Source organism: Rhodamnia argentea, chromosome 11 (genome assembly GCF_020921035.1).
Source record: "Rhodamnia argentea isolate NSW1041297 chromosome 11, ASM2092103v1, whole genome shotgun sequence".
Classification (NCBI taxonomy): Eukaryota; Viridiplantae; Streptophyta; class Magnoliopsida; order Myrtales; family Myrtaceae; genus Rhodamnia; species Rhodamnia argentea.
In genome coordinates, this window is record NC_063160.1 from 3,694,894 (window position 1) to 3,718,995 (window position 24,102).

Consider the following 24,102-nt stretch of genomic DNA (forward strand, 5'->3'; position numbering starts at 1 on the left):
GACGCTGATTCCATGATCATGTCATGGCCATGGACTTTCATGGAACTAGTCATAAGTGATACTTGTATGTTTCTACCAACAGCAAAGGCAATGCGGGATTCCGTTCGACGGATGTACTCAAAGGCCCGTGATGCGGTCCAGGTGTATGAAATTAAGGTGAAAACTAGTGGGATAAAACAAAGAGGTAAGACCATTATCGAGTATGCTAATTCTTCCAGAATTTATGGCAAAAACTCGATCATTATCGAGTATTCCACATGCGGTTCTGAAGAGTTTTATAGAAAAAGAACGAGTCTACAATTTCTTAGCCGGGCTTGATTATGAATTTGACCAAATCAGAATTTAAATACTTGGTAAGGAGGAAGTGCCATCGTTGGAGGAAACAATTTTCTCGATCCAAGCAAAAGAAAGCCGTTGATCTATCATGCTCGAACCACAAGCAGTAGAAGGGTCAGCCTTGACGATCAAAAACGTTGATGAAAAGGGTGACCTACTAAGGAAAGATAATCGGGACAACTTGTGGTGTGCCTACTGTAAGAAGTCAAGAAACACAAAGTAGCATTGCTAGAAATTGAATGGCAAACCAACTATTTCAAGTCGAGAGTGGGTGAACTAGGCAATACAGCTAAGGCCCCGAGTCCACCTAACTAAGCAAGTTGGTTATGAAGAAATGAAGTCAAAAGCAACTTTCAATAGTGAAGAAATTGAAACAATAAGAGGTTTGTTAGGGTCTCTTAATAAACCCTCTGATGCATGCTCACTAGCACTCTTGGGGAATTCTCGGGTTATTGATTTAGGGGTTACTGATCATATGACTCACACCACATCACATTTTAGGACCTATACACCTTGTCCTAGCAATAGAAAGATTATGTGGCAAATGGGTCTCTTGCTATTGTTGCATGAGTTGGAGATGTCCCTATCACAACTAATTTTGTCCTTAAAAATGTCCTTAATCTCCGTAAACTCTCTTTCACTCTTATATCTATACAAAAACTCACGAAAGATCTTTATTATCAAGCTATTTTTACCCATCTTACTGTATTTTTCAAGATTAGGGCTTGGAGAGGAGGATTGGACTTGGTAAGGTACAAAGTGGGCTGTACTACCTAGAGACACCTCTCACCATAAGAAGAATCATGAAAAAAACTATTTTCATCGTTTCTTAGTACTTCAAATAAAGAAGCTATTTCACTTCATCATTTTCGTATTGATCATCCGTCCTTTCAAGTCTTGAGTATTATGTTTCCAGCCTTGTTTAAAGGTTTGAATATTAAAGATTTTCATTGTGATGTTTGCGAGTAGCCGAGCATAACCGTGTACCATTTCCTATTCTCATCATCATAGATATAATCCTTTTGACTTGATACACAGTGACATTTGAGAACCTACCACTGTTCCAAACATCTTAGGAGCTTATCGGTTTGTCACTCTAATTGATAATTACTCTAGGATCACTTGAACTTTCTTACTCAAACATAAATTTGATGTGAGTAGCATTATTCCTTCATTTCATTCCATGATTCAAACTTAGTTTGGGGCCAAGATCAATATCTTTCGATTAGATAATGCTAGAGATTACTTCAATCAAGTATTGTTCTCTACTTTCAAAAGGAAGACATTATCCATGACTCATCTTGTGTGAATACATCCAACAAAATGGGACTGCTAAAAAAAATGTTCATCTCCTTAACACAACTCATGCCTTGTTATTTCACATGCTGGTTTCTAAAACATATTGGGGGGAAGCTGTTCTTACAGCTACATGCTTGATTAATAGACTATCACCACGTACATTAGACCACAAGACCCCTATGGAAGTTCTTTCTTAGTTCTATCCTCATTTTTGTACATCTAATGGCCTTACACCTCGAGTCTTTGTTTGTATTCCTTTGTCCACATTCATCATCATCATCGAGGAAAGCTAGATCCTCGTGCTATCAAATGTGTGTCTCTTGGTTACTCACAAACACAAAAAGGGCTATAAATGTTACTATCCTCTTTCCAAACAATTCTATCTCTCCATAGATGTCACTTTTGTTGAAAATAAACTCTATTTTTCAGAACTTTATCTTCAGGGGGAGATTTCACTCATGGAAGATAAGGGCCTTAGGGTTATCAATAACCTGGATCTATTGTCCAATGTCCCTATCAATCCAAATTCAGCCACCATAGCTCATGAACCTACCTTGAATCCTATCTCTCATAAACCTACCTTTAATCCTATCTCTTGGACGTAGTATTCATGATTCAATAAGATTTTCTCATGTGTGTGCAAGGAGGATAGCGGTTCCAACACAAAAGCAAGTCTGAAATACCACTCCGAGTACTGCTAATGAGAGCACAGTAAGTCCCGAACCTCATGTTAATGAATAGCTTAGTGATACAATTGAGATTGATCTTGATTTACATACTGCTATCATAAAAAGGGACTAGAGAGTGTACCAAGAAATTAGTTTATCCACTATCAAATTATGTGTCCCTTGATAGATTATCATCACCATATCAAAACTTTATTGTGAGTTTAAACACTATTGTTGTCCCTAACACTTTGTCTAAAGCACTATCAAAAGAGGAATGGAGAAATGCCATGAAAGAAGATATGAAGGCACTTGGAAAAAAATCAAATGAAGGAAATTGTTGACGGGCTAAAAGGGAAAAATCTAGTTGGCTGCAACCGGGTATACATTATGAAGTACAGAGCGGATGGTTCTTTGGAGATGTACAAAGCAAGATTGGTTGTGAAGGGTTACACCCAAACATATGGAGTGGATTAACAAAAGATATTCGCTCTAGTGACTAAAATGAGCATCGTAAGAATTTTGATGTCTTTAGCTATTCATTTTGATTGGGAGCTTTAACAGTATGATGTAAATAATGCATTTTTACATGGATATTTTGAAGAGGAAATCTACATGAACATCCCACCTGGTTTTGAAGAAAAGGAAACAGTTGAAAAAGTTTATAGACTAAAGAAAGCACTATACGGACTCAAGAAGTCACCTAGAGCCTGGTTTGGATGATTTGCTAGAGTCATAAAGGCATCTAGGTATAAAAAAAGCAGAGAGATCATAAACTATCCATAAAACACTCGGATGCAAGAAGAGTTATAGCATTGTTTGTGTATGTTGATAACATAATAGTCATGGGCAACGATGAAAGGAAGAAACCATGGCTGAAACAATGTTTGAACGAGGAGTTTGAACTAAAGGAATTAGGAAAGCTATGGTATTTTTTGGGAATTGAGGTTTTGTACTCAAAGCAATGGATCTTTATTTCACGGTGAAAGTATCTGATCGATCATTTGGAAGAAACCGGGAAGCTTGGTTGCAAACAGTAGCTACTTCGATTGAGCCAAACTAGAGACTAGTAAAAGTAAAAGAGAAGGCAGCGGTGCATCGAGAAATATATCGGTGATTGGTGAAAAGGCTTATTTATCTTGCTCGTACCCGACCAAATATATCATATGCAATAAGCTTGATTAGTCAATTCATGTATAATTCAAAGGAGTCCCATCTACAAGTTGTTCATCGAGTCCTACACTACTTGAGAGGGAGCCTAGAAAAGGGAGTGTTATTTAAGAAGAGTCCCGATCTCAAGCTCGAAGCTTATATAGCTACAGATTATGCTAGATCAGTGGTTGACAAGAGGTCTACAACTGGTTATTGTACCTTCCTTGGAGGTAACTTGGAGAAATAAAAAACAAAATGCGGTGGCAAGATTTAGTGCAGAATCTGAGTTTGGAGTAGCAACTCAAGGAATATGTGAGCTATTGTGGCTTAAGATCATTCTTGATGACTTGAAGGTTGAGTGGTAGACTCCTATGAAGCTGCATTTCGACATTAAGTCTACAATTAATATTGCTCATAATCATGTGCAACATTACAGAACGAAGCATATTGAGATTGATATGCACTTTATCAAGGAGAAACTTGAAGAAGGACCGGTTTGCTTGTCTTATATCCCGTCGGGACAACAAGTGGAAGATGTCTTGACGAAAATGCTTAACGGTGGACATTTTCACGAGCTAGTTACCAAGCTAGGAATGGAAGATATCTATTCACTAGCTTGAGGGGGAGTTTTGAGTAGTAAATAGCCGTTATTGTCGTCCGTAAATACGTAGGAAAATTGACTGATTATTAAGAGTAGATTTTTTCCTATTTAAGAGATTTTTTATTCCGGTCAATTCCCATAAATTGTGGGATTGTAATTGCTCTCCTATTTAGGCTTTGTTTCCTTTTTGGTTTGCTAGGATTTCTCCATGTATTAGCCTCTAATGTAACACTGTATAGCACCAGAAAATATGAATGAGAATAAGAATTTCTCTCCATCAAATTCTCACAAATGCAGTAAGCTCGAGCTTAAGTTGCTTGCTGCCATGGATGTTATGTGACTCAAGCTTAAGTGGCTCAAGACCATGAATATCGCGAGCTCGAGTTCTAGCAACCATGGCTAATGCGGAGAGAGAGAGAGAGAGAGAGAGAGCGAGAGAGCGAGAGTGGCCATGGCTTGTTGTAGTTGACCAACCTCCCCCTCATAAATATGGTCTTATGTATATAGCACTTAATATTAGACCTATCAAGATGGGTTTAAAACTATATATAACCCATTTAAAAATAAATAGTTCATATATGGGTCACTACTGATTTGGAAAGCCCACCCTTGATGGGTTTTAAAATTTAAAGCTTAAAATAAATTAGTCTAAATGGGTTCAGTTTAGACCCATTTCTAACCCACTAAGTTAAAACTCTCTTCTCTTCCCCTCTTCGCTTTTTTCTTCTCGTTAGTGGTCGTCTTCTCTACCTCACCTAGCTCGGATGCCTCCAGCCCTCACCTCAGCCTCTTGTTCGACGCTTCGGCGAAGAAGCGGATGCCACTAGAAGGAGCTCTTGGCAAAGCTTGGAGACGGCGATGGGCAAGTCAAAGCTTTGAACAAGTGTAGAGAACGCCGCACCGTATTCAGAGCTCCGTCACTCACTCACCTTTCTTTCTTTGAGGTTATCGACGCTGTTTATGATTTCCAATCGAGTTCTCTTTGTGGTTTGAAATTGGAGCAAAAAGGGCGAGGTTTGTGGAGGACGAAGTGTTGGCTATTTAAACCCTAGTGTTAGCCGAGGGCTGTAGAGGACGGTGGTGAGAAGTGGGGTTCCTTCAAAGGAGGCCTTTGCATACCCAGAGTTCCAGGCTGTGGCCGGGGAACTACGTTGGCGGTTTAGGTGAGAAGTGGGGTATGTTGGGAGGATGCTTTGCATACCGGGTGTTCTAGGCTATGGCCAAGGAGCTGCAGCGGCGGCTCGGGGTGGCCTGGCATGGAGGAAGGGGGAGTCGCGGATGGAAATTTGTTGACATGTAGTTTTTTTATTTTCAATATGTTTTAATTTTTTTTATGGTTAAAAACAGTGAGTTACGAGGGTGTAAAAGAAAATAGTGAGTTACGTGGGTGTTGCTAGGTTGAAAGTGTTATCACCGCTACCGGGCGTGACCCTTGCCAAATTTCCTCGCTTGTGATCGGCGAGGCTTGGCCCTCACCGGACTTTGTAATTAAAAAAATAAATAAATAAAAAATTATAAAAAAGAAAAAGAAAAAAATTATTTTAAAAAATTATAGAAGTTGTTCGCTAAATTGCATAGAAGTGTTGTAGCAATATAATTCTATAAAAAATAATTTTCTTAGATTACGATAAATATGAAAGTGTATTATTAAGATGGGTCGAGTATGGATTGGGTATGGGTTGGCTCGGACATGGGTCGGGAAATTCGTATTGCGAATAAATGCGTCATAAACGAGTTAATGGGTCAAGTTAGATGGGACCATTTATGATCTAATCCAAACTCAACCCGATTCACCCATTTAACGGATGTACTTGCTAGAGATGTAAAAGTACTTCAAAATGCTTTTATGTTTGGGTTAATACCATGAAAAATCCCAAACTGGTGCACCCATGATAAATTTATCTTAAACTATTTTTTTAACCACGAAAAAGTCCAAATTTGTACACCCGTGATAAATTTGCCCCAACTAATTTTTTGACCACCAAAAATCCTAAACCGGTACTTTTGTGACAAATTTACTCTAAATTAAAATTTTTTACCACAAAAAATCCCAAACTAATACACCCGTGACAAATTTACCCTCCGTTAAATTGTGTTAATACCACAAAAAATTCAAAATTGATATACTTGTGACAAATAGAAGGTAAAAACCTCAAAATGGTATACCCGTGAACTGTTACATGCCATCCAATTCAATAATTCGACGCTTAAATTTAAGAAAAATTAACGGAGGGTAAATTTGTCATATGGGTACTAGTTTGGGGTAAATTTGTCACGGGTGTACTAGTTTGAAGTTTTTCATAATTTGTTTCAACACTTTTAAATTTATTGTGCAATTATGCCACCTCACATCACCAATTACACACATACTAATTTGGACCATCAGATTTGATGAAGTTCACATGAGACACACCAATTGTAATGGTCCAAATCCTGTTTAGTGCATATGTCAAATTTATATAAAGTTTCTCCCAATAAATCAGCAAGGTCAAGTGCCTAGCCATTTGTCAACTCTACAGTAAACGAGGAGAGACCTTAGATCGCACATAATCGAGAGACCTTGGGTCTTTGTTATGCAAAGGTCAAGTAGGAGGACAAAATTGAAAAAGGGGCAAGGAAGTAGAGTGAAAAATGTAATTTTCGAAAAGTTTGGGACCTAGTGTATAAATAACCAAAAGAGCGAAAACAGGAACCGAGCCTTATCTTCACTCCATTCCCCACTCTCGCGGACATCTCTTGAAGCTCCTTCCAAAATCCCGGAGCAAGGCCACAGAATCTCGCAGAAAACGAAGATGTTGAGTCTCTCCGTCGCCTCGCCGACGACCGCCATCTTCTCCGCGAAAATTTCTCTCTCCACGAATCCGAGGTCGTCGTCCTTCAGCGGCGTTCGAATCCAACACAAGTGCCCTCCTCTGGGTCTCCCTCTTGCGACGTCGTCGTCCTCCTCCTCCTCTCGGGGCCGAGCTTCGAGTGTCGTGATGATGGCGAAGAGAGAGGAGGAGTTGAAGGAGATAAGGGTCAAGACCACCGAGGAGATCAACGACGAGGTCGTCGACTTGAAAGGAGAGCTCTTGATGCTCAGGCTGCAGAAATCGGCCCGGAACGAGTTCAAGTCCAGCGATTTTCGCCGCATGCGCAAGAGGGTACTCTCGCTTTGGCCAAAATTTCTTTCGTCTTAGTTATTTGAAAAAAAAAAAAATTCACGTTGATGAGATTATCCTCACTCTGATTCACTGTGTTGATGTCACTTTGCTTGGCGAAGTTTCATTGTTTTATCTATCAATATTGTAGCTATGCAGTTTTTTTACCTTTTGTTGGATGGAAATGCTACGTGTGAGAATATGTTGGTAGAAGATCAAGCCATTTCTATGGCAAAGTGCGGCATAATTTGAATAAGATTTTGAATTGATAGGGTAGAGGACTTAATGGGGGGGCCTATCTTCCGTGCTTTTGGAACTAGAATAGGACTGTGCTTAGTTGTTTTTGCTAGATTAGCAAGGTGAATCGACAAGCTACAAAGTTGAAGTTGCTGGTTTCTTGACAAACACAAAACTTCTCTGAAAGAAGACGTCTGTTTACTGTGCTTAGTCTATGCGCAGAATTTTGTCTTGTAATTTACGCAGAGAGGGTCTTGGAGCACTGGTTTTGACAACATGAGTTGCTGAAGGGATTAAAGAGCCTTTTGTTTCCCTTCTTTGCTAGAAAAATAAGAGACTGAGACCTGGCATTGATGATTGAGTATTATTTTGAACTTTAAACCTGATTAAACGGTTTGGCTAGTGAGTCATTGTAGCTCATTTTTTCAGATTGAGCATTTGGGCAAGGTGGGATCATTATAGATGATGATCACGCGAAAGTTACTGCATTAACCATGCCTGGCATTTCTGAGGCAATTATAGATGAGATTTAAGGAATGTAATCCATATGACTGACCTAAGTTGATTGGAGGAAGATGAATGGCCTAGATTAGTTGGTGCCCATTCTCTTTTCCAACCTTTTGTGTTTCGGGAGGAATCAAAGGATTTCTGCAAGCATGCTTTAAGCTCTGACATATGTTTGATGCTCATAAAGACATCCAGTTATAGTTAACTATGTTTGTTTGGCCCTTCTTTAACTAAAGGAAATAAAAATTCTGTTTTGATACTTTTATCACTTTGCTTAAAAGGCATCCGTGCATTAAGCGATTATCACTTAGTGGATCCAGTACTCGGATGCTCTTTCCATGCTTTCTTTGAGATAGGACCAATCCTCTTTAGGAGACTTCCAAGGTGGATGTAACTGGTTCCTTTCCTTTTCAAGAGGAAGTCGCATAGAAAAAAAACTGTTATTACGCCCGTGGGACACCTCACTCCTCTTTAGAGGAGGATTCAAACTCGCCAAGGAAGGCTTTTATACTAAGGGATTTAACTCACTATTCACATTCAAAAGAGCTAGGGAATAATTTCCCCTGAGCTTTTGAGTAATATAATAATACAGCGCAATCACAATATGTAGCTGTGTGGGTATTTGTGGCAGAAGATTTGTGCATCATATTGTATTGAAAAAACCACATGGACTGCTATATTGGTAAAATGCAATTTGCTCAAGTGTATCAATGGTGGGAATGTCAATGGAAGGAGTGAATCATTTCTCGTCGATTCTAGTGTAATTTGAAATGGATTTGACATCTCCCCCAGAACACAATGAGATTTATGCTTAATGCTTTTCATCATATGTTGTGGTGAAAGGCTTGGACTTATGTGATGGATTGGACTAATTGAGCATTATATGGAAAAGAGGCTGTCCTTGAGTGAGAAAGGAATTAGTCAGCTTCCCTTTCCTTGTAACATATAGATGCTGAATCAGCTTCTCTTTTTCAATTTATTATGCTTGACTAATGAAAAAGGCCCTTTCAACTGAAGATAGATCCAAACTGAAAAATGGTTTTTCTCTTTGGTACCTTGCAGTCTTCCTTTTTTGGGTTCCCTTTTCTCCCTTTTTGAACCTTTTGTGAATCGATATGTCTTCATATACATTTTTCAAGATAGTCATGGCTGTTCCATCTGTTTTAGCAGAAGAGCAGTCCTGGACTGTTGGGAATTCATTTCCGATTTGATCTTATTAAGGCTGCTTCTTTCTAAACTATCCCCAAGAGAAAATTGACTGTGGATCTTAGCAGCATTGCTTATTCCTCTAACCTGTTCTTTATCGTCGTCTTCTTAAATAGCAATGATTACGGTTATACTTTTATTAATTGAAGATGTCATGTAATTTGGAGCTTTGGGTTTAAAAATAATGCAGAAGAGAATTAGCTTTAGGCGATTTCTTCATCCATAGGCTTGGTGTCAGCAAAATCAGTTGATGCATCGGAGCATTTATTCTTGCTTCGAAGAACAGTAGGTTTCAACCCTGTTTTGGTGACTGCCTCAGAAAGCATGGATATGGAACGTCTAGTAAATGGTAAAGCGGGCTATAGAGGCATTTCTTTTCAATGGTTGAGGATATTCGATGGTATAAAGACGTTATAATCATAAAAAGTATAAATTAGTTCAATCAAGTATATTAGGTCCAAGAGGGACCATTTGTGTTTCTCAGCTGTCAGCCACTGGAGACACCACTTTCTATTGGTTGTTAAAATAGGTTCGTAAGCCAGGAGGGATAGAAAGAGAGGTTTATAATGGCAATGCAGGAGGTGATGTTTATGTTTACTTAAGAATTAATTAATGATGTGATAGTTTCTCCTAGTTGGAAAACCTTTTGCTAAATCTATTTGAGGAGGGCTTTCTCCTCCCTCTTCTGCGCCACCTAGGGAAGAGGGCATATGCTGCGGACTTAAAGGTTCATTCTTGTGAAAAGCACTTTTAATTGTGCTCAAACACGCCTACAATGGAATCCCGGACTTGCCCAATATAGCTAATTGTAGGACCAAGAGAGTCACTCAAGTTCAAAGCAATAGGTTCGTGTTCAGTCTCAAAATCTTGTTTAGCATAGTGGAACCGGTGACACCACCTTAGGGAGCTTCTTTGGCTGGCCATGCTTGGCCAACATCCTTATCCCATCCACTGCCCTTCATCTATCTACTTTAGTCAAGCAGTCACGTGCCTCTTCCTTAATTCCACCAAGGCTTATGCTACTCGAATTGCTGAGGCCAGGTCTTGCAGATTGAGTTTTTGGAGCTCTTTCTGTGCCCAGAGTTTTTGGAACCCTTTCTGTGCCCGCTCCTGCAGACAAATCTCAAACCTAAACACCTTGTCTTTGCCATGTTCCTGATCTCCAGCGCCAATGACTGCAACTGCCTAACAGGCAACACTACCTTTGTTCCTGTTCACTTCCTTACTGTTCAACGCATCGGGAAAGAAATTTAACAATAAAAGTTATCTCCTCGACCGAAAGCAGCTCTTCCACTCATCTCATTAGCAAGAAAACCTCTTCCTCGCAAGGAGAAAGGTGCCTTATCATCCCTTATACCTATATTCACCTGAGAATTAGGGATATGTCTTCAGTGTCAGCCTGAAGAGTGATAGAAATACCTTACGAGGGGGAGATTTCCACTAGTAATGGAAAATCAATTGACTCCCGACTGCACTCTACACTCTAGCTTTCTTTAATTACCGTTAGATTGCTTTCGATGCTTCCTGCTTTCAGTAAATTTTTCTGGTGATTTAGATCAGCAGATTTAGGGACGGATGCAAAGTTAAGTGGGTCTTTACATTTGTTTATGTGTATATGGTTGTTATTTGCCTCAACTGTTCTCTGCTGATTCATTCATCAATATCAGAGAGAGCATTCAGTTTCAAGCCATTGTCTTGTATAACCTGCATATGCAAGTTTTGAGATTCCATAAATTGAACAGCACACATCTCTTACTGAATATCGTTAACTAGTGTCAATGGGGACCATGATCCTGTTATATGCCTTCATATATTGCAAACAACGTGAGTCTTGGAGTCACTAGGTTACACAAAATGGCCTTTGGATGAAAGGAAATTTAAGGTACCCTTTGTCCTCTTGCCAGTATAGAGACATTGCCCCATGTCCTGATTCCATGGTTCAGGGACTTGCTGCTCAAATCCTTGGCACGAGCTGCCTTTGCCTATCTTTTCATGTTTCTCACTCTCTCACATGTTGACAGAAAGCCTTCTCCTCCTCCCATGTCATACATTTTCCAACCGTCCAAACCATTAATCGAACCTGAAGAAGTGGAAAATGCTGAGAGCTACTAATCTTACTTTAGAGGAAGGTTTTGAGAATGGGAGCGACCTGGTGTAAGTCATCATCCTGGCACCGCACATGTTTATTAATTTGCATAAGAACTGCTAATTGGGTTCCCTAATCTCTGTGTAGGGCCTCCTTGGAGGTAGTTAAGCAGCCTTTAATGCACTAGGTGTGGCCTGTTTATGCGTGATGTCTAATGACATTTTTCTTTTTGCTTCTATATTAGGTCCTACCTTGGTCAGTGATAGATATAAGTTCTTACAGCTTCTTCTCTTTACATGTTCCATATCCCTTGTGCAATTTGATTCTAAAACTTCACCTGGGTTCATTTTTTGATGTAAAACTACCCCAAGCAGACACATGCACGCATGAAAATGACATTTTGGATACCGAACAGTTATACTCCACTTCGTTCTTCTGGAACCAAGGTTCCTTCTTCTTTTTTTTCCGGTCGAACCAGCCAAGTTTAATTTCTGTAGAAAACTACAACTTGGGCTTTAGAATTTAGCATTCTGATGAAGATTATGATTTGTCTTGTAAATGGTAGATCGCTCGATTGTTAACCGTGAAACGAGAAAGAGAAATTGAGGAAGGGATTAACAAGAGATTATCAAGAAAGCTTGACCGTCGATGGAAAAGAAGCATTGTTGTCAGACCACCTCCGTCTCTAAAGAAGTTGCTGGAGGAAGAGGCAGCTGCAGAAGCGGAGAAGTCTGCTTGAGCCAATCTTGATGTTTTTTCTACATCAATGTATGAGTTTGTGTTCAAGAGAAGGTTATTCATTTGATGCTTAATTTCTTGTTCTGAGTAATTTTGTCCACATATTCTCTTTGTAAATGCAGGCTACTTTTCAATTCTACATGTGATTTTCCCCTTTCAGGGGAAAACATGACTCGCCGCAAAACTTAAAATGTATTTGACAATGTTGGCATTCCCTCGTTGACTTGGGATGTGCTAGGGTCAGAGGAATGACTTGATATGTTGATCAACATGCTTGCATTTTGCTATAATGTCAGTCAAAGTGTGCTTCTAAAGGTTTGCTCTGCTGTTGTGGGAAAGTTTTGATCACCTGCCTGCCTCTCACAGAGCACTATCGGACCTTACAACCAAAGTATGTTATATTTACCTCGCATTGATACCTCAGCTTGTTATGGAGTCCATGTTTTCCTCATTTTCTTGGTATATCCTTTATCAGATTTTATCCTGTAGCAACATTCACACAAGAGATAGGAGTTTGATGCTATGAGTATACTGATTTACTTGTCATACATGATGTATTTCGTAGTTGCAATAGCATTTTCTCTTCTTCATTATGGGTTCGATACGATTCGTAAAAATTGCACTGGTTTACCTTTGTTCTTACTAGCAAGAAGGATATTTCTGTGAGTGATTGAGAACCTCAGTCCTTTAGCATGTATTCAATTTGGTAATTGTTCAAATGACAGACTCAAACCGGCGGTTGGTCATGATGGGTGCTTGATGGACTCTTTTACCTTCCATAGGAAAATCAATTCCTAAAACAAATTAGAATGGGTTGACTGTTGACAATGGTTCTGACTATGTTGTTTAGTCTTGTGCGTGGTGGGTGAGGATCTTACCAACTTCATCATGATTTTGATCTTCAACCACCTTAATATACGCTAAAAACTAAGGTAGGTGCCCGTAATTAGTTGCCTGATTGTGGCTTTCTTAGGATGATAAAATCAAAGATACTGTTCATCTGATGACTGATCTGTTGTTGTCTGAAGGCACATTTCACCTTCATAGCAGGCATGTCTTGTATGAATACATATGTGATTTGATTCCGAAAAGAGGTATCCAGCTCATGGAACGGTGGTCAATTTGTTTGTTTTTTTTTTTTAATGAGCTGCAATGTCCAACTTCTTTAACCTATGTCTCCTTCATTTGTTACGTGGGGACGGGATGGCTCACACACCCTCAAAAAGGGATAATTTTTTAAAAAATCCTAAATTAACAAATTGTCAAAAGATTTAAGATTAAATTTGCAAATTGAGAATTTCAAGATTGAAATGTCTGTGGCCAAGATGATGGCAAGGCTACCCTCACCTAGTGGCTGGGTAGGGTCTAGTGGCAGTGGAGCTTTGGCGACCCTTGTTGGCCACAATGGCTAACAAAAAAAAAAAAAAAAAGTAAAGGTGGAAAAAGAAAAAAAAAGAAATGAAAAACATATAAAAAATAAAAAAAAGTGTTAAAATATTATTAAAAATTACCAACGTCAGTATCGATCCCGCATTCATGTCAACTATTTCTAATCAAAGTTGGTTGGATGGGCTAAATTGGCACAAATATCAAATGTTTATGACTCAATTGGCAAAGAAAAAATGTTGTAAATTAAATTGGCATAATTACAATAGATTTATGACTTTTTTATTATTATTTTCATCGTGAAACTGCCTAATATTGACTCGTGGACTTATCATTCGCAAATCCAATTATTGTTGATGTGGTTATAAATATTATTGCCATGTTCTACGAGACCTTGTTGGATAAGTAACGTTCTTGTTTCACCATGCACATCTTTGATCTTCTGCTTAAACATTAGACAAAGAAGTTGACTAATGATCCTTACACTGCTCAATAATCACTGAAGCATCTTTTCCCTAAGCAATGGCCGTCAGATCAGGCTTGTCCGTCCGTCAACCGGCATGCGAAACTCTTTTTACCATTGGTCGATTCTCCTTTCATGGCCTCTCTAATTCACTTCAGCACTACTAGTTCTTCTAGATTAGTTAGAAACCTAAAACTAACCTCCGACGAAGACTTGGGTACTTCCCGGTTTTGGTTTTAGTCTTTATGATACTGATCGACGGGTCGGGTTGGGTCACATTATGGTACCTGAAAAAAAGAATGCCTTAATCAAATGACTAGTTGAGATAAGACAACTTTTTTCGGCATTATTAAGGGCTAATTCCTCCATATAGAACGGTATGTTACCACCAAGGTACATACAAAAGGACTAGCTAAAATAATCACACAACTTGGAAACTGCAACATGCATGGGGAATGAAAAAGTTTCCAAAAAATATTAAATCTTTTGCATTGGTGCCAACTTTGTTCTAAACCATTTAATTGTGCTAATTTAGTCTTAAAACTTTTGCATTTGTGCCAATTGAGTCAATCCGGCCAATTTTAATCGGAAATCTTTAACATGGATGCCGATCATCCAACGTAGCAATTTTTAACTTTTTTTTATTTTTAATAATATTTTTAATTTTAATAATATCTCCTGGGGCCTATGGGGACCACGGTGCCCTCACCTAGTCATGATCTGGGTGAGGGCGTTGCAGCCATCGCATGTGGCCAGCGACCCTCCCCGACCCTCTTTTTCAAAAACACAACAAATTAAAAGAAACAAAAGAGAAAACCAAAAAAATTACTACAAAATATTTAAAAATACTAAAAAAATGTCCAAGTCAATGTCAGGCTAGCCGTGCCTCATAAGACGACCGGTGTTCATGTCGGCGATTTCAGGCCGAAATTGGTCATATAGACTTAATTGACACAAATGCAAAATATTTATAATTAAATTTGCACAATTGAAAAGTTTAGGACATTGAAAAATTTAGGACTGAAGTGATACTAATATAAAAAATTTAGAACTTTCTGGATAATTTCCCGCTGCTCGCCTACCGGGTCGATCATGGGATTCTGGTTTCAAGATTAGTTGTGGATTTTATATTGATGGGTGAATGGTCTCCCTTTTGGTCAGTCCCTCACCAACCAACACCATGTGAAAGGGAGGCTCGATGCTGTTGATTTTCTTGATTCTCGGTCCGCGTGGGGTTGGTCTTCTTTGAACAGAAAGGAAACGACTGAGATAGGCTGGCGATTCTGCTTCTCTTCTGTCTCCATGTGAATCCCTGCTTCTTGGGTCCTTCCTCTTTTTATATGTGGGCTCTTAACTGAGATTGGACGAGCAACTAGGCTCTCTCTCTCTCTCTCTCTCTCTCTCTCTCTTAACCTTCTCCTCTGTGAGGTTTTGTGCTTCACAATCTGCAGCATTTGGGACAACATCCATTAGCATAGCCAGAAGGTACGCATTGTTCCCCTCCAACATTCTCGATGAATACTAATCTTCCACATTGCTCTCTCTCTCTCTCTCTCTCTCTCTCTCTCTCTCTCTCTCTCTCTCTCGAGTGCAAGTCATGTGATCATTGCTTTGATGGAGCAATGCTTGGAACATTTCTTGTAGGCGCAAAACCTACATAATTCTTCGGAACTTCCGGATGAAGATTTCGACAGTCACGTCCCGTTAACATATAGAGCAGACCAAAGAGACATCATCACATTCACATAGCTCTTCGTGCTTGATAAGTAATTTTCAAGTGTCTAGTTAACTTTCACATTCTCGGAGTGCAATTGGCTAATTATGTACTCGCGACTCAAATCTAAGTGACCCAAGCCCAATTAGGCACTTCATTTGATTCTTTTGAGTAGCTTGTTTTGAAACCGTGCTTAGACGCGTCGAATAAAAATCATATTAATTTCCTTTAGGAAAATTACCAAAAGAGTCATAAACTTATTGTACGGATGTCAATTCAGTCCTTAAACTTTCAATTTGGCTAATTTAGTCCTAAACATTTTTTAGAGTTTTCCAATGTAGTTCTTTTGGTCAATTTTGGCTAGCAATAGCCGATGTGAATGTCGGTTTCCTGATGTGGCTCGGTCGACGCTGATATTGATGAATTTTTATATTTTTTTCTTTTTCAGAATTTTTTATGTGACTGTCGGAAGAAGAAAAAAAAAGAAATAAAGAAAGAAAATAAAAAGGAAAGAAATAGGAGGAAAAAAGAGAAAAAAAGATTCAAAAAATTCATTAAAAAATTTAGAAAATTTGTAAAAAAATGTCCACATCAATGCTAACTATGCCACATTGGATGGCCGGCGCACTTTAGTGATTGCCAGCCAAAATTGGCCGAAAAGACTACATTGACAAACTGTTAAAATGTTTAGGATCGAATCGATAAAATAAAAAGGTTCATCGTCGAATTGACATTCGTACAGTAGATTTTTGGCTCTTTTGGTAATTATCCTAGCATTTTTCTATCCGAAGTTCCTAATGTCGCTCCAAGAACCGACGAGGGAGAATACACCGACTGTACTTAGATAAGCACCGTGTTGATTAATCATCTACCACTTAGGTAGGAACCCTAGTAATATACTGTGCACATTGAATGTGCACTAATGCCTCAAATCTAGCCGCAGGCGAACACCAACTGCGACCTTTTTTTTTTTTGGGGGGTGGGGGCGGGGTGGTCTAGACACTAACTGCAACTTGAATAACTTTAGAAACTTTAGCTGACAATTGATCACATGGTATGTTTTTGAAAACTAATAGTTATTTAAAGTTAGGATCGGCTTTTGGGTCAACTCTAGAACCAGCCTGGAATTGGCCCATTCAGTTCCAAGTCGGTTCCTAAGGGAATCCACTCTAATAGGATAAGTTCCAAATTCTTGGTTTGAAATCTACCCACATTAGAACCAATCATTCCTACTAGTTTTCGGGAAAATTTCTCTAACCAAGGCCCCAAAAGATACCAATCAAAGCACCGAATTGGGTGGGAATGCTGCACATGAAAAGTAAGGTCGGGGCGACCGAGTTCAAGATCCGAATCCGCTCTCCGATCCCAAGTTAGCCGAGATTGTGACAATCACGAAAGGAGACGCTAAAGAGAAAACCTAAATGGGGTGTATAAGCTACCAAAAAGAAGGCAAATAAAACAAGTCCAATCGTTAAATGCCTATATGTGGGCTTGGGCTTGTTTCAAGTTAGTTTTCAAGATGCAACTCTCTCTGCTTTGTGGACCTGACTTCTTGTACGTGGCCCTAAACTTTTGTTCTTTTGCTGAATCCAGTCAATTTGGACCTATAGTAGGCTACATTCCACTATTGATGGTTTTGATTGGATTTTTTTTTTTTTGTTTAGTATTGAAAAACGGCCCTATAATTCTCTGAAATTTTAGGAAAATTACAGTTTTTTTTTTATTTTTATTTTTTATTTTACTCTCGCTTTCCCTGGTGATCGAACCCGAGACATAGACCTACATGCCTTGAACCCTCGATACATTGTGGAATTTCTGGCTTGTACTCACAACCGTTGATTTTGTGGGACCAGGCAAGAATTTGCCCAAGATCAATGCCATGAGGCCGAACCGACAGAAAAGATGCACTGAGGAGAGCTGAAAATCGGGAAATATAGATTCTCCTTTCAAGTACCGCCCTACCAAATCACATCCATGATTACGAAGGAAGTGAAATTGATTGTACCTCCACAAAAATTAACAGGGAATAAGTATCTTGAAAGTCCTAAAACTTGTCATGAAAGTGCAATTGAGTCCCCAAACTTTCAAAAGGTGCAATTAAGTTGTAAAACTTGTCATAAAAGTGCAAATGACTCTTAAAACTATCAAAAAGAGCATTCAAGTTCTAAAACTTTTCATGAAAGTGCAATCGAGTCCTTCAAAAAGTGCAATCAATGAAAGGATCAATTTGATAAGTTTTAAGACTTGATTGCATTTTTGCTACAAGTTTTATGACTTCATTGCACTTTTTGAAAGTTTTAGGACTCAATTGCATGTGATAAGGTTTAGAACTTCCAATGCATTTATCTGAAATTATTAGTGTTGAAATTACAGTTCTTAGATACATGCACTGGTTGAGGTTTTCCTTTAGATTCTTGATTATTTATAGATGCATGTTTTGTGATTGGATTAGGCCCCATTCAATAATTCCTTATAATGAAATTTGTCACTTATCCATAGAAATACATCATTAACAAAATTGAGAACATAGTCTTCCCATCGAATTTTCTTGTGAAAACTAATTCTACCAAATGCTGTTTGAATGAATGATCTATTTGAATGGATGATTTGCTTTATTTTCGATTTCGTAATTTTCCTTAACCGATTTCCTCCATGCAACCTAATGACAAAAATCAAATTGACTCCTCCTTTCAAGATCCCACCTTCCTTTGTTAAGCTCAAATTAAACCAAAAGACCTCTTAGCTAAATTGCTCGTGATGATGTGCATCTCAGCTTTCAATTCACTTTGAAACCTTTAGAATACTGCTAGTAGATAACAAAGTAAATAGTCACTACTATAATGTATCAAGCTACATGTTCCTACCTTAATCTTGACATTTATCATATGTATTAGATCACATAGTAGCACAGGTTTTGGCAACTAATCGTGGTTTCATTTCTATCAAAGGGAAAAGGTTTGTGTCCCATGAAGGAGGATTTGAAGACATATCCGGAGAAGATGGAGAGGGAAAAAGGTTTTCTAGCTAAAAAATACACGAGGTAAGTTGATTTTTTTCGTTTCTACCTAGTTGAAAGAATCTCCATATCAATCCCAAGATCTTTTCCATTAGTTTCGAGGTCTCGGATTATCACAAGTCTTCCATTTTTTTCTTTCTATAGGAAAGACTGAAGCAAAATAGCTATGAGATAATAAAGTTACAGGATGACTTTAGTTTACAAGAGATCCACATTCGGAAAAATGCTAAATATAATAACAACTCCTGTAAATTTTTTTCTTACTTTATGAGATGATATTTATAAATTTGGGAATTTTTCCTAGGGTTTCGTGGATTAAGTAGAGATGAAACTTCATGGAAACTGCACATATAGGTGCTGTCAAGCCATGTACTAATAATCTAAACGAATATTCAATTCAACACATGTGGCATCCTTGATTAATATATATATGCTCTCATGATTCCCAAGTCTGTCTCCCGCAGTCAAAGTAGTTCTGTTGACCCAAGTATGTTCTCATGTTTGTAATATTTTTCCGATGAATACAAACATGTACTAATAATCGAAACTAATGTGCTATAATTATTTAGCAGGTGGCATCAATAAGATAAAGAACAGGTGAAGAACAATCATATATCCAAATAAATAAAGTGTTAACACTATATTGATTCAACCCTAAGAAATGTTAACAATCAGGGGGACGATTGTTGAGTATGTCCAATGATTTATTAGGGCTTCGATGACATGTTCATGATCATTGTACGTCGTCGATATATCCGCTAGATGCTTTATGATTAATTAAATTGCTAAATACTTAGAATAAATCCATGTCATGATGCCAATTAGTATATACATTCAAATGGGCAGTCGACCAACTTACGTGGGTAACTGTAGGATAAGTGCAATAGGATATGGTAAGTATGAATTGACCATATTGAAAGACTTTGTAAGACTTTGACATATTCTTCCAGGCAGGTTAAATCATATTAACCTTCATGATATAAGCAAGACCAAATTGATGTTTGGGCCTTCTAGGATTTGACCAAATATCTGTCCCTTGGTCAGTTTATTGATTTTATGAGAACTTTATCATCGAAATTCTCGAGATGCTTATTAAGTATCATTGAACATATATGAATAAACTTGAGAATCCTTATTCATACTAGTAGTCTTTTGAACGATTTTCCACCCCAATGTTTCTCTAATGACGAAAAAAGCTTTGAGAAAATTTGATATTTTTCTTAAATGAAAAACTTGGAAATTTATTGAAGTGAAAATGACAATTAATTATTCACCTTAGGAATTAACTAAAGGGATTTCAAGGGGGAACGAAGATGTTTCTTTCAAATAAGTTTTTGAATTTAGTAGAAATAAATACAAAAAAAGCTATCTATTTGTTTATATTAGGGTTGATACCACGAAAAATCCCAAATTGATACATTTGTAACAAATTTACCCTATGTTAATTTCTATTATGGTGGGTTAATACCACAGAAAATCTTAAACTAGTACACGTGTGATAAACAGAGGATAAAAATCTTAAACTAATGCACCCAATTACCACGTGCCATCCAACTCAGTAATGTAATGGTAATATCTAATGGAAACTAAATGACAATAAATTTGTTACGGGTGTACTGGTTAGGGTTTTTGATGGTTAAAAAATTGGTTTGTGATAAATTTGTCACGGACGTATCAATTTGAGATTTTTTGTGGTATTAACCCTTTATACTAATGCCATTCAGATTTTTAATAATTTCTATAAATATGTAATGAGTTGAATACATAGATACAAACCTGTGCGTCCACAAATAGGCATGGTTTAGAATAAGAGATCAAGTGTGTTTTCTCTTGGTCAACCTTTAATTTGCCTCTCCAATCACAACTAACTTTCACGCTCTAGTCTTGGACAAAATCTCAATATCCTACGTATATCCAGGAGAGATTAAGTAAGGCTTTCATTTAGCCATTTTAGTGTTTTTAAGGTAACTTATATAGGTATCTCCAACTTTGCAAGATATGAAGTTGGAGATCTCAACATTGTTTCCTAACACTTTTCTTTAACCAAATTTACATTTCCTTTTCTTTACACGGATTCAATCCTTCTTTCATTCAAGCCACACTTACATGTCTCCGGTTAGTGAGCTGAATTGTACAACTACCCCTTTATGATATGGGGCTCACATAGATGTCATCTCATCCAACGGTGAATGTGACCTAAGCTCACTTATAAATTCAGAGCAGACAAATATTTTTTCTTTCATCCATCTTTATTGAGATCTAAATTATCTTATAACTCAATGTCATTGCTACCTCTCTATCTCTCTCTTCCCTTCTCCCTTGGGGGTCGACAATAGCAATTGACCTCATAAAGGCCAACCGTAGTTGTTGTCCACCTTGAATTGAGACCGATTCAAACCCTAGAAGTCAAATCAACCTGAGCCTCCATTCTTCGCTTGTTATTGCCTCATTGTCATTGACAGTAGTGGCATTAAGGTAGACACGCAATTCGGGATGGAGGTGCAATTCTAGGTGACAAAATGGGTCTAAAACACATATTTCAAGCAAATGATGCAAATCATAAATTGATTGCCTTGAGTTTTAAAAGTAAGCTTTAGTGGGTGATAAATGTGTAACCTAACAAGCTTAAGTGGATAATAAACATTTTTTTTTTTTTGGTTTCTGATTTTTCCTACAATTTTTTATTATTTTTATTATTTCTTTTTTCTCTTTCTTTTTCTTTGTTTTTCTACGTAATCTGGCCAGCACCAGTCGATCCTCATTAACACAAGGCGAGGGCCGACAACCCACGTCCAGATGACCACTAGGCATAGAAAAAAAAGGAAAAGAAAAAAAAATAAAAGTTATGAAATTTCTAAAAGAATATAAAAAATTTTGCATAATTTTTAGCAATACAATTCTTTTAGAAATTATAAGAAGCAAGTTTTCCCATATTAAGTTAAATATGAGAGTGTTTTAGTATTATGTGTCAGGTCGACATGGGTAATTAGATTTGCAATGCAATAAATGGGTCATAAACAGGTTAAATTGGTTTACTTGGGGGTGGTTATCATTAACAGCTTAGGCCGAAGGGGGGACAACATCATCGGATGAAGGCCGGCAACATGGTTCGCATGAGCGACTGCGGCATGTGCAATGGTGGTGGTGGATGCAGTGGTTATATATTTTATGTATGCACAATGATTAAAGTTGACATTCATTAAACTGTGATCAGATAACCTACATGAACTTAGTGGGACAATAAATCTCAAAGTAGTATACCTATGACACATTAATCCCAAAACAATTTTCGGACCACAAAGAACCCCAAATTGGTAGACTTTGAATTGATCTTTGCGTCACAAAAATCCTAAACTAGTACATTTGCGACATATCTACTCTATGTCAGTTTTCATCAAATATCCCCGCTAAATTACTGATGCAGTTACCCTCGTGACAAGTGACTTATTTGACGCGGATCCGATATGAAAATTCAATGTAAATAAACAACGTTGTCTTAGAAACTCAAGCTCATGCGATGGATCCCAATCCTGTGAGGAATAGAAGATCTTGGAAGGAGTCATGAAACTTTGGCCATCTTAGGACGCGCATTTAGATTGTTGGCGAAGCATCTTTTCACAAGCTTTGCCATAGAAAATGCCAAGTTCAAAGGATACTAGTTTTTCAAGCAAAGAACTTACGTAGTCTTGCAGATTTTCCCTTACCTTATCCCCATTAAGCACCCTCTTATTGGCCGCGGATAACAACTGCTCTCCATTCTTAGCTCCGACATGTTCCGGAAATCTGTTGAAATCCGTAAATTTGCCTAAGATTTTGGTGGTTAAGGAGAGAGATAAGGAGTAGATTCGATTTTGCCATGATTCTCAATCTCAGTTTATTTTCTTAGATTTCTGTGATTTGGGAGAGAGAGAAGGAGCAGATTCAATGTAGCCATAACTGCCAACCTTAGTATATTTTCTTCAGATCTGATGTTCCCATAGTGATGTCTTTCAAAGGGCCATTTATGCTGAATTTTCAACGAATCACTTGTCATGTATGTTTCTTCCATCATCATTTTAACAGGGACGTTGGTAGGAAGTTAACGATAGTAGATTTCTCACAAGTGTACTAATTTGAGAATTTTAAGTGACATGAAAATTAGATTAAAGTAGATGTGTCACGAATGCAGCAGTTTGAGATATTCAGTGGCATTACCCCTAAACTTGGATGATCCCAGTATCACTTAACTTTTCCAAAGCCATAAATTGGGACCTTTGTGATTTGACAACGTTGGTTCGGAGGCACAAGTAATGGTGCGGAGCCATTTGGTTTGGTGGGGGCATGGATTAAAGTTGACAGAGGGAGAGAGTAGATCACCACTACTTGCAGGTGGTTTAAGCAACATGATCTATCCCAACATGTGCCAGTTACTGTTCAGAAATATCTGATGATGAGGATTGCATTCTGTTGTTGCCTGTTGGAACATCTAGAAGGGAAGGAACAGTAGGGTTTTTAATGGGATGAATTCTGAGCATTTTTCGGTGCTGATGCAGATAAAGACCGCCTTCACTTACTTTGTGAACTTTTTGGGCATAGAAGGGGAGAGGAAAACAAAATGTGATGGTGAATTGGTAGTACGGAAAAAGAGTGCAAGTTCATGCTCAATCTTCAGTGGTGGTGGAAGATTTGGAAGTGTGGAATGCTATGCAACTAGCAAAAGAGAAAGCACGGGTTGCTTCGAAAATTGTCTAACCCAAATAGATCAATTAATCAGTTTATGACCCATTTTCATACAATGCAAATTTAGTGACCATATCCAACTCAAGTCATACCCAACTCATGATAAGATTTGGCGCATAATCGCAATGAAGTAAAGCGTAAAAAAGAGAAAGAGTAATCAAGGCGCAAAAATTTTATTCCGATTCACCCTTAAACTAGGGCCACGTCTAGTAGAAAATTCCATTATAATTATCACATCACACTTCTCCGATACATCCCTCGATTACAAGAGAAAAAAAAAACAAATAACTACTGCTCTACATGGGTCCAAACCCAAACTATGAATGAAAAAACATGGGCTCAAACTATAAAAGTCCTATGGTCTCCAGGAGAGTATGAACCATACCCCAATAACGCATACCCAACTCGATCCACATTCCTAAAACATTTTTCATATTTTTTATAGATAGAAAACGAGTCTTTGGATCCCAATCTTCTCTCAAATCCCCTTAAGTTGTCATGTTATATGCTTTGAACTTATGAGTTAAAGAAATTTTCTAACTTTGGATTTGGCCAAGAAAGACCTTAGGAGGCCCAAGCATGAAATAGGGAAATTATATCGAATGTTACCTGTCAATATTTGTGTTAAATCAACGGGGAAACTCGTAAAGTTTTGACCACCATAGCCATCTACCTTACCGGTACATATAAAAACTGTCAAAGTAAAGTAAATTTTGACATGAACGATTCTATCCACTCTTGATTTGAGGATTTTATCTGCTCATTCGCTCAAATAAATGATGCGTAACGATGCCCGTGTAAAACTTGTGTTTCACGCTAACGACGTGCACTACCATA

The 24,102-nt window shown here is 38.0% G+C and overlaps 1 protein-coding gene across 2 annotated transcripts; it reads left to right on the top strand.

The window, feature by feature from the left end:
- Nucleotides 1-6,787: 6,787 nt before the first annotated feature.
- On the top strand, nucleotides 6,788-12,281 carry LOC115739364 (50S ribosomal protein L29, chloroplastic). Of its 2 annotated transcripts, XM_030672400.2 has the most exons (3): nucleotides 6,788-7,196; nucleotides 11,795-11,997; nucleotides 12,090-12,281. In XM_030672400.2, the coding sequence occupies exons 1-2, from the start codon at nucleotides 6,846-6,848 to the stop codon at nucleotides 11,966-11,968; spliced, it is 525 nt and encodes a 174-aa protein (XP_030528260.1). In that variant the 5' UTR covers nucleotides 6,788-6,845; the 3' UTR covers nucleotides 11,969-11,997; nucleotides 12,090-12,281. The 2 variants fall into 2 exon arrangements, with proteins under 2 accessions (XP_030528260.1, XP_030528259.1); XM_030672399.1 differs by having other exon boundaries at nucleotides 11,795-12,281.
- Nucleotides 12,282-24,102: the final 11,821 nt, after the last annotated feature.

Bases quoted from the DNA above. Each gene is read 5' to 3' on its own strand.
- LOC115739364 (XM_030672399.1), top strand. From the start codon at position 6,846: ATGTTGAGTCTCTCCGTCGCCTCGCCGACGACCGCCATCTTCTCCGCG. The intron at 7,197-11,794 runs GTACTCTCGCTT...TGTAAATGGTAG, and splicing joins TTCGCCGCATGCGCAAGAGG to ATCGCTCGATTGTTAACCGT.